The sequence below is a fragment of the Oreochromis aureus genome, linkage group 3, assembly GCF_013358895.1.
Source record: "Oreochromis aureus strain Israel breed Guangdong linkage group 3, ZZ_aureus, whole genome shotgun sequence".
Lineage (NCBI taxonomy): Eukaryota > Metazoa > Chordata > Actinopteri > Cichliformes > Cichlidae > Oreochromis > Oreochromis aureus.
Window position 1 is genome coordinate 50,680,517 of NC_052944.1, and position 14,355 is coordinate 50,694,871.

General features: G+C 37.3%; 1 protein-coding gene and 1 non-coding gene across 2 annotated transcripts; one reads left to right on the forward strand and one right to left on the reverse strand.

Moving 5' to 3' along the window:
- Positions 1-7,155: 7,155 nt before the first annotated feature.
- LOC120433896 (ladderlectin-like) lies at positions 7,156-12,242 on the reverse strand. Its single transcript, XM_039600896.1, has 6 exons — positions 12,090-12,242; positions 8,856-8,868; positions 8,375-8,484; positions 8,137-8,271; positions 7,648-7,759; positions 7,156-7,510 (listed from the first exon to the last, which is right to left on the reverse strand). The coding sequence occupies exons 1-6, from the start codon at positions 12,240-12,242 to the stop codon at positions 7,443-7,445; spliced, it is 591 nt and encodes a 196-aa protein (XP_039456830.1). The 3' UTR covers positions 7,156-7,442.
- Positions 12,243-13,318: 1,076 nt separating this feature from the next.
- trnas-uga lies at positions 13,319-13,400 on the forward strand. Its single transcript has one exon. It is a non-coding gene; the product is annotated as a tRNA-Ser (tRNA).
- The last annotated feature ends 955 nt before the right edge of the window (positions 13,401-14,355 follow it).

Here is a 14,355-nt window from a genome sequence, read left to right on the forward strand (position 1 = left end):
AGACACCTATTTTATTTTTATCTCTTTATCTTTAGATTGTTTTAGTGTACACTGAGGGCCATGGGAGCATTGTAATTTCAAATTCCTGTGTATGACTGTCAGTGTATATATGGTCTTTGACAATAAAGCTGACTGTGAACTTTGAAATTCACATATTTTTTCGCAAACATAACACTTGATTTGAGAGAGTAAAAGCCATAACAAAAGGGCATAAGCTGTAGCCTCCTAGTGAAACTTATTTTCTCTTTTATGGAAGCATCACTCCATTCATTATTGCAGAAAAAGAGATACAAAAGCAGGGCAAAAAAATAGCAAAAAATCACCATCTGCATTAAATAGAACCTTGAAAATGCTAAACCCAACAATAAGCATATGAAAACCAGTAAACAACCCTTGTTGACTTTCAGTGGTATTTGATAAGGGTGTTGACTCAGCATCCACCCTTCTCTAAAGAAACACCAGCTTCATGTATGACTGATAGTACCAACAGTTTTTTTTAATGGGAGTTGGTACAGTAGCACATGCAGAAGTGAGTCTGTAGCTGATACAATGACTTTGTAAACACTGATATTACAGAAAATATAAATATACTTCTCTCATGACAACTTACCATCTACAACTAACTAGTTGCCCATAAAGGTGAAGATGGTCTGCAGGGCTGGAATACATCCGTGGCTTCTTTCTTTTTAAGGTGTAACCTGTGGTACAATAAAGATGATATTTTTTTCTCAATCACCATCTTGTACAAACTTACAAATGTTTACAAATACAAATACATTTGCCATTTTTTCAGTTGGTGGTAAAATAATTCAGTCCAAGCTGTAACTTGCTTGGTACCTCCTCATAACCAAGCCATGTTATGCTATGTTTAAATGATGCTTTTCCTACTGTAGTGATTGTCGTTACATACAAATAACAGAACCGCTTAATCTAAAAACTTTAAGATGATCAGGTGAGTCTGTGGGAATTATTGAATTCTACTTATTTAAAGCACAACACAAGTCATCTGAGGGCAATTAGTTAAAGACCTTAGTACTATGAAAGTGATTCTCTTTGGTCTAGACGGATCAGGTACCTCAGTAGGACAGACCTCAGGGCTATGTGTCTCTATCAGATGGTGTCAGCTGAGTGGAGAAAGCTGTGAGGTATTCTCATAAATAAACACTAACCAGGCTGCTCAGGAACTACATTTAGTTACGGTTTTTAAAAAACAGTTGTTTTTTTGTTTTTTGTTTTTTAATTTACATACTGTTACATTTCACTGGTATTTGATCAGGGTGTTGACTGAGCTTCTATCCTTCTCTAAAGAAACACTGATACAGTTTCATGTGTGACTGATATGCCAACATAGTGTGTTTTTTTAAACGGGAGTTGACAGCACATGAGGAGGTGAGTCTGTAGCTGATATTTTGACTTTGAAAATATTCTCATATTACAGTAAATATAGTAATTATACTTTCATGACAGCTTGCTGTCTACCAGTAACTAGTTGCCCATAAAGGTGAAAATTATCTCCATGTAGGATAAAGATGATAATTTTGCTCTCAACCAGCTTCTTGTGGGAACTTACAAATGTTTTATTGATTATTATGTTCTCTATTTTCTTCCTGTTATATGATGGTTGACTGATCATCCACAGTGTTGAATTACACTAAATAAACTTCAGCTTGTACTTCTAATTATGAGCAATGTAACCCCAATGCATAATCATACAGAAAAGATTGCTCTGGCTGCTAAACTCATGATGCTGTTTTAAACTGGTGCTATATAAACAAAACCCAACTGAACTTAAAATCAAATGGAATTATAATCTTTTGTAACATTTTGATGCCTTAGTAGCTAGCCAGAGTGAGACAGACTATAATACACTCCTCAAAAAAAAACCAAGTAAAATTAAAGAACACTTAAAAAGAACCCAGTCAATTAACTCTCAGGGATATTGGTAATTTTTTGTCGGTTTTGTTTTTTTGTTTTGCTTTGTTTTGGATTCAGTCAGTGTCATTACTCGTTGCACAAGATTATAACTGGTCACTTCCAAAGTTGCACAGGTAATCCAACTCCTCCAGTATGGCACATCAATATGTGGCACTGCCAGAAAGTTTGACGTGTCTCCTGTTACAGTCTCAAGAACATGGAGGAGCTACCAGGAGACCGGCCGTTACTCTAATAGAGCTGGCCAGGCTGTAGAACATGGGTGGGCAACTCCAGGCCTTGAGAGCCGGTGTCCTGCAGGTTTTAGATGTGTCCTTCATCCAGCACAGCTGATTTAAATGGCTAAATTACTTCCTCAAAATATCTTTAATTTCTCCAGAGGCCTGGTAATGAAGTAATCATTTGAATCAGGTGTGATATCTAAAACCTGCAGGACACTGGCCCTCGAGGCCTGGAGTTGCCCACCTCTACTGTAGAAGATCCTTAATGCATCAGCAGGACAGGTATATGCAAGCAGGAAAAGAATGAGTACTTCTAGAGGCCTACACAATGATCTCTAGTAGGCCATTGGTGTGAATGTTTCTGACAAGAATTGGCAGGTTGCTGTAACAATGCATAAGGAATGAAGCGACAAGTGAGATAAAATAGAGCTGGATTGTTTCTTTTGAAAGGAGCAATTGAAATGTGTAATGGAAAGAATACTTTTAGCAAAAACTTTTAAAAAAGCCCCAAAAACCCCAACAACTTCTTTTCTCATCTTCTTTCTCATGCATCATTAAAATGTTAAGCATTGAATCAAACTGGTCTGTGAGTATCTGTGCTACTTAAGAACATTATGTAAGCTTTGAGTTCAGTTTTAAACACTCACTGAGAATATATCCATTCTCTTTTCTGCAGTAGAAGATGAAAGAGCAACAACCGTCTCTGTTGCAGTAAATGTAAATGGCTCAGATTTATATAGCGCTTTCTAGTCCCTAAGGACCCCAAAGCGCTTTACATATCCAGTCATTCACCCATTCACACACACATTGGCGATGGCAAGCTACATTGTAGCCACAGCCACCCTGGGGCGCACTGACAGAGGCGAGGCTGCCGGACACTGGCGCCACCGGGCCCTCTGACCACCACCAGTAGGCAACGGGTGAAGTGTCTTGCCCAAGGACACAACGACCGAGACTGTCCGAGCCGGGCTCGGACCGGCAATCTTCCGATTACAAGGCGAACTCCCAACTCTTGAGCCACGATCGCCCCAAAGTCTATCTTGTAATAAATGAATGCTTTGAATAGCTCATCTAGTACAGATGTTACTCCATAACCAGACTGAACAGAAACATTTAATGATTATTTGATTGGTAAAATGTCAGCCTGAAATGCCTCCTTGAAAAAAATGGTCTTTCATTCGTTTTGATTAAGACTGAAGCTAAATTTCTCAAATGTAGTCGTTAGCATATCTCTAACAATGCTTCATATTCACACCTGTCTTAGGTTAATCTGCACATTAATCTGCTGAATCCCATGAAAATGTTACCTTGTTACTTTAATCATTTTACTCTGATGCTTTGTGCTTCTGTGTCCTCCATCTAATTCCTGCTTTTGACGGCATGAGAACACACAACCGCACAATAAGATACAAAAAAATAACACATGATGAGGAGGTGTCATGGTACTGGGTCTTTTTGACCCAGTGTTTTGAGTTTCTGGTGTTTTTTGTCATTTTGTATTATGTTAGTCTACGTTGTTATTCTAGGGTTGATTCTGTAGTGCCTTGGTTACTCTGTTTAGCTTTTGTTTATTAGATTCGCCCTTGTGTGTTTCCCCTCTGTGTCTCCCTCTGTGTGTCTGTGTTTATTTAATAGTGTGAGTTCTTGTGCCGTGTTTCTCCTTGTGTTTTATTCCCTCATGTTTATCCATGTTTCCCCATCTCTGCTCTCTCCCTCGTGCTCCCTCACTTCCTCTCGTCGGTCTACACGGGCCGCGTACTCAAAGACCGCTAAGGCCGGAAGTGCGAGGCTTGAGAAATTGGACAGTCTACCCCGTTACGCTGCCCAGGTTGCCTAGCAACCATGATACTAACCGTTGGACAAATTTCATACAGCATTGTTTGACAGAAATGAAGGAGAAAATTCTTTTGCTCATTTGTTTATTTGGTTTTACATGACCACGGGACGGTAAAAACATGATTGTTGGGTGAATTTCTGTACTGAACAGTCATTTTAAGATTAGCTATAAATAACAATTAGCGGATGTTGTTCATGAGACTAAAGTCATTTCACTTTCAATTCAATTCAATTCAATTTTATTTATATAGCACCAAATCACAACAACAGTCGCATCAAGGCGCTTTATATTGTACAGTAGATTGTACAATAATAGATACAGAGAAAACCCAACAATCAAATGACCCCTATGTGCAAGCACTTTGGTGACAGTGGGAAAGAAAACTCCCTTTAACAGGAAGAAACCTCCGGCAGAACCAGGCTCAGGGAGGGCGGGGCCATCTGCTGCGACCGGTTGGGGTGAGAGAAGGAAAACAGGATAAAGACATGCTGTGGAAGAGAGACAGAGGTTAATAACAGATATGCAGAGAGGTCTATTAACACATAGTGAGTGAGAAAGGTGACTGGAAAGGAAAAACTCAATGCATCATGTGAATCCCCGGCAGCCTACGTCTATTGCAGCATAACTATGGGAGGATTCAGGGTCACCTGGTCCAGCCCTAACTATATGCTTTAGCAAAAAGGAAAGTTTTAAGCCTAATCTTGAAAGTAGAGATAGTGTCTGTCTCCCGAATCCAAACTAGAAGCTGGTTCCACAGAAGAGGGGCCTGAAAACTGAAGGCTCTCCCTCCCATTCTACTTTTAAATACTCTAGGAACAAAAAGTAGGCCTGCAGTGTGAAAGCGAAGTGCTCTAATAGGGTGATATGGTTGTTATATATACAAGGTCATTAAGATAAGATGGGTCCTGATTATTAAAGACCTTGTATGTGAGGATTTTGAATTCAATTCTGGATTTAACAGGGAGCCAGTGCACTCAAAAAAATGAAACGTTGACTTTAATTAAAATTATTTTGTCAACAGGTTCCACGAAATTGCATTGTGTTAGTTTAAAGCAAAAATCTTTAGTTCATCTAATTTCTAAAAAGCTACTTAAGATTAACAAGAGATATTTAAGACTACCTAAATCAAGTTATGTTGTATGAACATAAATAATATATTTATAGGTTAGATAGTTTACATTAGTTACTTAAACACATTTCTTATTTGTGGCAGTAAAATGTTAAATTTAAGTTAGATTAATTCAAATATTATATTTTCAGCCACCTTGTGCTTTACTAATTAGTTTTACATAAATCTATTTTGTTAACAGGTTCCACACAAATGAATTAAGTACATCCAACTTATTTTTTTAAATTTCTTTTATTGCCAACACATTCAGTGAGCATTTGTGTAAACCCAGTCCAAAATAAAACACAACAGCTCATTAAGGTTAGTAACTAACAGTATGTAGACAGATGCAACATCAAGACTTTAAATTAAATGTCTGTATCTGCCAGAAATAGAAGAAAAAAAACATTGAAGACCACATAACATGTTGATAAGAGGACACTTGAGTTACGCATATGTGATGCTAGTAAGGTCTGTGGAGGGTTTTTTCTTTAAGTGTCTAAAATGGATAGCAAAGTTGCTATTTGCAATGATTGCTTAGGGTCAGTCCAGTAACACAACGCCAGTGAAGTGTTTTCCTTTAACAATGCAAAGTGAAGTGTCCACCTCAACAGCCACAATTTAAAAAAGTTAATGTAATAATAATGATACTACTACTACTACTACTACTACTACTAATAATAATAATAATAATAATAATAAATAGGCCACTGATATTAGCAATCAAAGAAAATTATATCACCATCCCAAATAAAACTTTAATAAAACATGCCAACATTATGGTCTAACAATAAAACAGCTTGTCAGCTTTCAGTTTTTTTGCAACAGCACAGCAGTAACCATTTAACACTTGCCACTGTCAACGTTTATTTTACCAGTGTTTGGGCAAAAAACTTGCATTGCTAACTTACCCTTATTCTTAGTATGTATTGCAATTACCTTTACAATGCACACAATGTAGCATAAACAGAATATGAACATATTTCCACCTCATAACAATATGCCTTGAACGCTAATATACACACCACCCTTCAACATTTCTGGTGCAGTATCATCTCTCAATTAAATCCTTTAAATCTCAATACTTTTGATTGTCTCTTACTAGCCCCCACAAGAGTAAAATCTCTCAAATTGTAGTAGTTTACAAACTTTTCAAAATTAAATTTCTCTTAAATGTAGTTTTTCCTTTATCTGTCATTTTCAACAAATTACCATTTTATTCCCATTCAGCCACTGAAAAACTCCTGTCCATGTGACAGAACATCATCCAAATTAAGGGTTGGCTTATTTATTCAGTTTATTCTTGAGCATTTGTACCTTGGTAAAGAGTCTGCTGACATACAGATGAAGGAAGAGCTTCTGAAGTACTTCAAAGAAAGCTTTCAGTCTCGAGGTTAACTGAGATTCAGTGCATATATCCCACCCATTAAGAGTGCACATGCAGAGGCCATGTTTTCCAGGTCATGCAGAACACCCTAGATGGTTTCCAAAAGTTGAATCTGTTCATCTGGACGTAGCGTTTTGTGGGAGAAACGTTTCGTCACTCATCCAAGTGACTTCTTCAGTCTCAGCTGACTGCAGGTTTCCCCAAACCTTATAAACAGTACATTTGCATAATGACTGAAACCAGCCCACTGAAGGAACAATGGGCTGTGAGGTCAGTTCCTTAATCATAATTATGCAAATTCTCATGACCATTGATCAACAATCACTGACCAAAACCCACTGATCAAAGAACACTGATCAATGGCCATGAGTACCATTCACAGAGAGTTGGGGAATGGCTGCAATCACAGCGTTGTAAGATGGCGAAATTTTGTGAGGGTAATAGCTATTATTTTGCATGATTAAAGTACCTCCTGTGCATCAAAACCCCCCAACCAACCTCTAGCCCCTTCATTTGACTGCAGTGGTCCTGCATTAATTTTATATTTAACTCAAACATTTTTAACCACACCTCATGTGCATCAGTTCCTCCAATCCAGGTTGCTTTGTACACACACACACACACACACACACACACACATCACTAAAACACAAGTGATGCAACACACAACCATGCTTGAGAGTTTTATTATTGCAAAGGAAGAAGAGTTTACAGAAAAAAGATGCGCAAAGATGAGCAATACTTTTTATACTTTTCCACAGTTGAAAATTTAGTTGAAAATTTAAGCTACGGTTTAGAACTAGGGTTGGGAGTGCCACTATTCATGACATAGACTTTTTATTTTGTTGCTAAACTTTTATGCTAGAGACAAAAGATGAAACAAAAATTGTAAAGCCAAATGAAGAATGAAAAACAAAAGTCATTGCACACCAAACAGTGTGTATTTTGATAGATATTTCATATTTTCTTAACACAAACAGAAGGTTGATGTGCCTGACACCCTATATCATCCCAGCACTTGGAACCTGTGAGATCCAAAAGTAGAAATCAGTAAAATTCTACACAAATCAACACCTGAGACAATCCTTTTGACTTTTACTTGTTATCATTTAAAGTAATTAAGACATTTATTAATCATGTGAAATACTGTGTTCTGGTTTACCGCTATGATTAATTTGCAGACAGTGCTGGTTCTGCCCGGCATTATTGGGCTCTCCTGGGCACCAGTTAGAATAGTGGAAAGCCGTTCCATCAGTCCATAACCAGGCATTCTCCTAGATGAGGGAAATTGTGCATTGCATCGATTTTATTCACACCAAATGGTCAAGCGTAGCCACTGTCCCAGCTGATGAGCTAACATTAATGCAAGCCCACATCATATCCTCTTAAAAATTAATTTGTTAAATCTCACAGATACACTATTATAGCTGCTTTGGCCAGTCTACTGTTTCTGCATTCTCTGCATTTTCTACCTCCAGTTCAGGTATTCTTCATGCTGTTTCTGATTTAATCTATTGTCATTGTCTGTTTCATTGTAAGTACTCTCTCTGCTGTAGGCTTTACATATATTCATTTAAAATAGCAGGGAGGGTCTAGTTCAAAGTCATTCACACATAAATTAATAGTAATAGTATAAGACTAAGCAAAATACCTCCTGTGCATCACTTCCTCCAATCCAGGTTTCTTGGTTGCCGTGAGTGGCAGTCATTATCATGTGCTGAATCACATGGTACTCTGTGATGCTGTGCACAGATGCAAGGTTGGCCCCCATGGACAAGCAGTTTTTCTTCAATGGAGATGGAAAGTGGGGAGCAACATCTGGACTCAGTTACAGTAAAAGGATATGGATTAATCAAGTGTGGACGACGATACAAATAAAATAAACTTACCTCTGCTTTAGCCCATGTCATGGGTCCTGGAACATAGAGGAAGCAGCGACCACGCAACAGAGTCCAGCCTCCAGGACAATCAGAGGACCTCTTGGCCAGGTGCCTTTTGACTGGGGGAAAATAAAATTGTACATTTTTGGTTTTTCCACATGAGATCAACATTTCCACTCAGAAGACTTAATTCAGACCCAGATGGGGATTGTAAGTGACCATTACAATGATAAAACTAATTGTTTAGAAACTACCATGACCTCAACTCTTTTCAACTCAACTCAGTATCTTTTAAATTCAAACTGCATGTTTGGATTTTTGTCCATATCTCTATCAGTAATGCTGCAGTGTGCCTTTACAACCATTTGTAAAAGGATGGGTCAGTCTAAAGACCTCACTGATGTCAGGCATGATACAGTAATAGGATGCCACCTTTGCAAGAAGCCAGCTCATTAAATCTCTTCCTTATAGATGCTCCTAAACAAATCACCTGCAAGTGTCAACTGATTATTCCAAAGTCAAAGCATTTACTCAACCACAAAGTGGCAGAGCACATAGTCACAGTGCTGAGGTGTATAAAAAGTCCACAACACACTGCTGATTAAATAACATTAAGATAATGTTTTGTTGTATTTTTTTTAGAGAAAACAAATACCAAGTTACATGAAACAATGAAAAATTCGTAAAAATGTATTGTCATCAGAATGCAGGAGCTCTAAGTTGTAGCATATGGCATTGAAGGAAATATTAAGGGAACATTTCCTATGCCAATTTAAGATAGACATTGGATGCGTTTATTTTATTTTATTTTATTTGTAGTCCATCATTGTAACTTTAAATGTCAAGGAAGACGGGTAGGTTAGGCATTTTACTGTGCCATTAACACTGATCTGAAAGCCAAGTCAGAGAACAACTAGACTAAATAACTGATCTTGTAGTTTGTGATCACAAGAGTTCAAATGTGTAAACTTCTTTTCAGCTTGAAAAGTGAACTCCAGTAATTTACACTATTTAGTTTACACAGTTTTTTTTCTTTTTTTTGCCCCTCTTTTGTTTGTTTTTCTCCTTAATTTATGACACTAATCTAAATCTTAAAATGTATTTTTCCTTGTAATTTTTATTTATTCATGTATATCTTTCTTTCTTATTAACCCAATAAGGTGATATAGAAAAAACATGTTTTGATGTTAAATCATTCAGGCATTTGGCCGCATGTAAATAGAAAATAAAGAGGAAATTTCAAAATCTAAATTTCAAATCATGTTATGTAACTGCAGATGATATATAATTAGGCAAAAACTTAAGGGGCACATTTTTGCAAAAATGTTGCAGTATGCTGACTGACCTGTTTGATTAGTTGCAGTCCCTCCTTCAGGAAGAACTGAAAAAAGGACAGCTGTTAAATCTTTTGCCATTATTTACAAATAAGACTGTACAGTGAAATACTCACAATACTCACCAGCAGCATGGGTCAGAATCATCACAGCACAAACAAACACACACACAGGAAACATCTTCATGGTGATACAGACGATACAGCAAAGTTATGAAACTTCAGAAAGTGTGTGTGCAGAGGGATGCAGAATGACCGTCTCTTCTTCTTTCTTAGTATCAGCCTGTAGCTACAAACTTTGAAGGAAAGCACAGATAATATATACAGGTTCTTATCTCAGCATCTATCATAAAATGAGGAAGTGACACAGCCAAACACAAAAAGAAATGACATTTTAGATAAAGTAAGATCGGAGCTTTGAATGTTTGATCCAGCTATGAAGTTATTTATACCCACCACATAAGTTTTTGCTTGTTTGTTTTCTGTTTTGTTTGTTTGTTTGTTTGTTTTGCAGGATTTCTGGCATGCCCCTGCATTGTGGTGAATTTTATGTATCTCTTTGAACCTTTTCTAAATCCATTCATGGTGGAAATGGCCTCTAGTAATGTAACAATGCAACAAAAACTCATGATAATATCGGATAACAAGATTTGTTATACAAACATGTTGGCAAACTGATGTAGTTGATATATATATATATATATATATATATATATATATATATATATATATATACATATAAATATATGGAGAGAGAGAGAGAGATAATGTGGATATAAATTTGGTATTGATGTTCTCAAATAACAAAGATACAGTGCTAAACAATGGGTTATTTTAGGCCAATGTTTAGTTGTTTGCTAGGCAACGGAATGGAATCATAATATTTGGTCAATATAAGAACATTTAAGAACGGAACATGCCAAGAGTGATTGCTTAACTCAACCAATGTAGGTGAAGATCGAATCAGAATCAGAATCAGAATACTTTATTGATCCCTAAGACATTGTTCTAAAATTGCATCCAAAAGGGACCCAAAATTAAAAAACAAACAAACCAAAACAAACCAAAACAGAAAAGTCATTGTAAAAAAACCCCAAAAACTATTAAGTCTGATGAGACAGCCCAGGAATGCAAAGGCAATTTAATGAAAATGAAACTCAATCCATAATCGTACTACACTGGACAGAACTACAGTGTGGCTCTTTTGTATCTTGCACATGCACAATGGGCACCCTGAAGGTCCTTCTGAGCTTAGTGTGCCCCACTCAGAATTAATAATTTGCCCTAACTTAGTTATCTTAAGCAAGGTTTACTTAGTTCTTTTGAAGCAAAGAGTTTGGATTTTGTTTTTTTTTTAATTCTGGGAACTAAATCAATTTTATAGTGACTTCATGCTGGTCTATCTGCAGGGTCCTCATACAGTCTGCTTCCTTCCTTGGAGCCTGTTTGAAAGGCAGACAAAATAGTCATTAACAAAAGAAATATTGATACCTTGGTTTATTTTTATACTGAATAAACTGAACATAGAGGTATTATTTGTCATGGTCCTGAGTCTGATGACTCAGTGTTTTTGTTTTGATAATTATCAACTTATGTTTCAGTTTTATTCTGGTTCTGTCTTCTGCTAGGATTTCTAGTTCTTAGGTTTTGGTTCCCGTGCTCCCTCTGTTCTGTATCTAGTCTGTGTCTCTTTGCCTGTCGTGTGCTTCATGTTTTATTTTAACATTTTTCTGCATTCAGTCTCTTTCCCCTTGTTTTCTCTGTGCCTGTCCTGGTCCCACGTCTCCTGTCTAGTGTTGGTCTAGCCCTCCAGTTTTGTGAACCTCGACCCCCCTTACTTTAGTGTTCCTGGTCAAAATTGACCAGTCCTTGTTAACTGCTCTTAAATTATTACAAAAACCATTTTTCACCACCAAATTTTTTATTCAACATTTTTTTTGCTGTGAACAATGTCTCAAAGTAGTATTTAAGATGAATAAATAGAGTTAGACATAAAATAACTGCAGTGAAAATACAAATAGGCACTGAAAATGAATTACAAAATGACCATGTAATGTAAAAAATAAATTGAAAATCAAAGACCAAACTCAACATGAAGCCGTGCCTGTGTGTGTGTGTATGTGTGTGTGTCTGTGTGTGTATTCATGCACATGAGTGGCATGTGACACTCAGGTGAGCTTGGCCTTGCAAACATAGGCATCATATTTGCAGCATCTTAGGCTTGTTTTGTTGTCTCTAGGGGAACAGAGCTCACAGCGCTTCCTTTTCTGCCCATGTTCTTGTTGGTGGAGAGCAGCAGCGGCTGGGGCCGGGCTTGCACACTCCTAACCAGACTGGCAGAGGCTGGTGTCTTGAGGGAATGTGCTGGCACCATTGAATAAGAGGAGTTACCAAAATTTTCCCCAGCTTTGCTAAGAAAAGTCTCCTCTTGAAACTCTTCCCCTGATTCCAGGTTGGGTCGATGGTTGTCCACACCATATATGTGTTGTAAGCACACACATCAAGGATGTTGTGGAACAGTGCCTCAGGCCAGCGGGCTGTCATTCGCTAGCCGGTGTATATACCAGTAAGCTGCAATAAAAGGAACAATAAATAAGAGATGAGGTACAATATTTAGTCTGTCTGTGAAGGTTCTCAGTCATCCAGGTCATCGTAGTCTAAGGAGCTTGGAAAGAAAAGCGTCTGGACTTCTTTGAGTTGCTTAAAGACGTTTCACCTCTCATCCGAGAAGCTTCTTCAGTTCTAAGGGTCAATTGGTGGGGAGTCCCAGATTTAAACCCAGTGGGAGTTTCCCCCCCAAAGAGGGACAAAGGACCCCTGATGATCCTCTACCTAATCACAATCCAATGTAGTCATTGTGCATGTAGCTTAAGGGCCTTTTGTGTTTATGAATAAAAATTTGAAACTGAAGTTATTGAACAGAGATAATAAATGCAAAAATTTCCCCAGTGATGTTCAGTATGGTTTAGATTCAGTGTGAAAATTCAGGTTCACAAGGGCTTCATACTAAATTATCACGAATTTAAAACATAATAAAACTAAATTCACAAACATTTATGTACCCATTGTCAACACAGTTAAGCATGATGCGGTAAAGATAAAACCAAAACTCTTGTGACATATCTCAACTTCAGTTTTGAAGGGTGGTTAAAAGCTAAAAGTTATAAGCTGGTAAAACCTCCAACTTCTTCGAGACGTTACCAAAGCTGTTGGCTAACTGATGAAACCAAGATAGTTTATCTTCAAGTCACAGACCTATATGAGTTCCTACCCTATTTTTATGTTTTGTATATTGAAGAAGACGAAAAAAACAACTTCAGTGACATCGTAATGGTTTTATCTAAATACAGTGTTACATTATACAGAGGCAAAAATACACAAAAAAGAAAGTAAAATAAATAAAATAAAAATGTGTCATTGTCCAAAAAATATAATTGGACTTAACTGCATATGTATTTTCCTATTTTGGAGTGATGTTTAAAATGGATTGTTCAAATACTACATAGAACAAGTGCAGATACCAAGAATTTGTTTGAATGAGTCCAGACAATGTGTTACATACAGGCTTGTAAGTTTGTCTTAACTTGAATTTTGAGAACCACTCCATAGAGCTTGTTACAGCTGTGATGGCTGAGTGGGTAAGGTGTTGGACTTGAACTCCAATGGGGATTCCCCCTCCAGGTTCAAACCCTGCTCACAGTGTTAGCGTCTTCCTCTGGGCAGGTAAAGTTTTGCTGATTTTCCCAGAGAAACCCACCCAAGGGATTTATAAAGTTTTATCTAATCTAATCTTTTTATCGAAATGTTAATTCTGAACTACACTTCTCAGCCTACTTTAGCTCTCCTTCTCACAGATATCAAGGAAGCACTAAGACTAAAACTATAACTTGATTTTTCTGACTGAGCAATAACTAAATGATACAGTTCCACTGACATAAACATGTTATTTCAGCTACATGAAAATACATATTTTGTGGTAACTTACAATGTTAATATTGCTTCTTACAAATTTAATGTAACTTAAATACCAAATTATTTTTGTCATCCTTAAACTTAGACATCTCTAGTACAACACTTCTTAATTTATAAATATAAATAATTATGCTGGCGTTGTTTAATAATATTTTAAACAATATGAAAAGTTTATATTAGCTTGTTACAAAATTTAAAACTTCATTAGTCTTACAATATGCGGATTAGGATCAATAGAAAATGTGATTGTTGTTCATATATATCTATAAAATTCCCCGTTCACCTCTGCGGGGCGGTCTATCCTTCGAGCTTGGGTCCTCTACCACAGGCCTGGGAGCTTGAGGGTTTGAGGGTCATGCGCAGTATCTTAGCTGTTGGTAGGACTGCACTCTTCTGGACAGAGATCTTTGATGTTATTCCTGGGATCTGCTGGAGTCACTCGCCTAGCTTTGGAGTCACAGCACCTAGTGCTCTTATTACCACTGGGATAACTTTTACCTTCACCCTCCACATCTTCTCCAGCTCTTCTCTGAGCCCTTGGTATTTCTCAAAATTCTCATGTTTCTTCTTCCTGCTGTTGCTGTCATTCAGAACCGCTACACATATCACTAAAGCCGTCTTTGTCCTTTTGTCTACCACCACTATGTCCGGTTGGTTAGCCACCACCATTAGTGAAACCCTCCAT

Bases quoted from the DNA above. Each gene is read 5' to 3' on its own strand.
- LOC120433896 (XM_039600896.1), bottom strand. From the start codon at position 12,242: ATGACAGCCCGCTGGCCTGAGGCACTGTTCCACAACATCCTTGATGTG. The intron at 8,272-8,374 runs GTAAGTTTATTT...TCTCCATTGAAG, and splicing joins TGACATGGGCTAAAGCAGAG to AAAAACTGCTTGTCCATGGG. The intron at 7,760-8,136 runs GTATTTTGCTTA...TCCCTCATCTAG, and splicing joins GAGGAAGTGATGCACAGGAG to GAGAATGCCTGGTTATGGAC.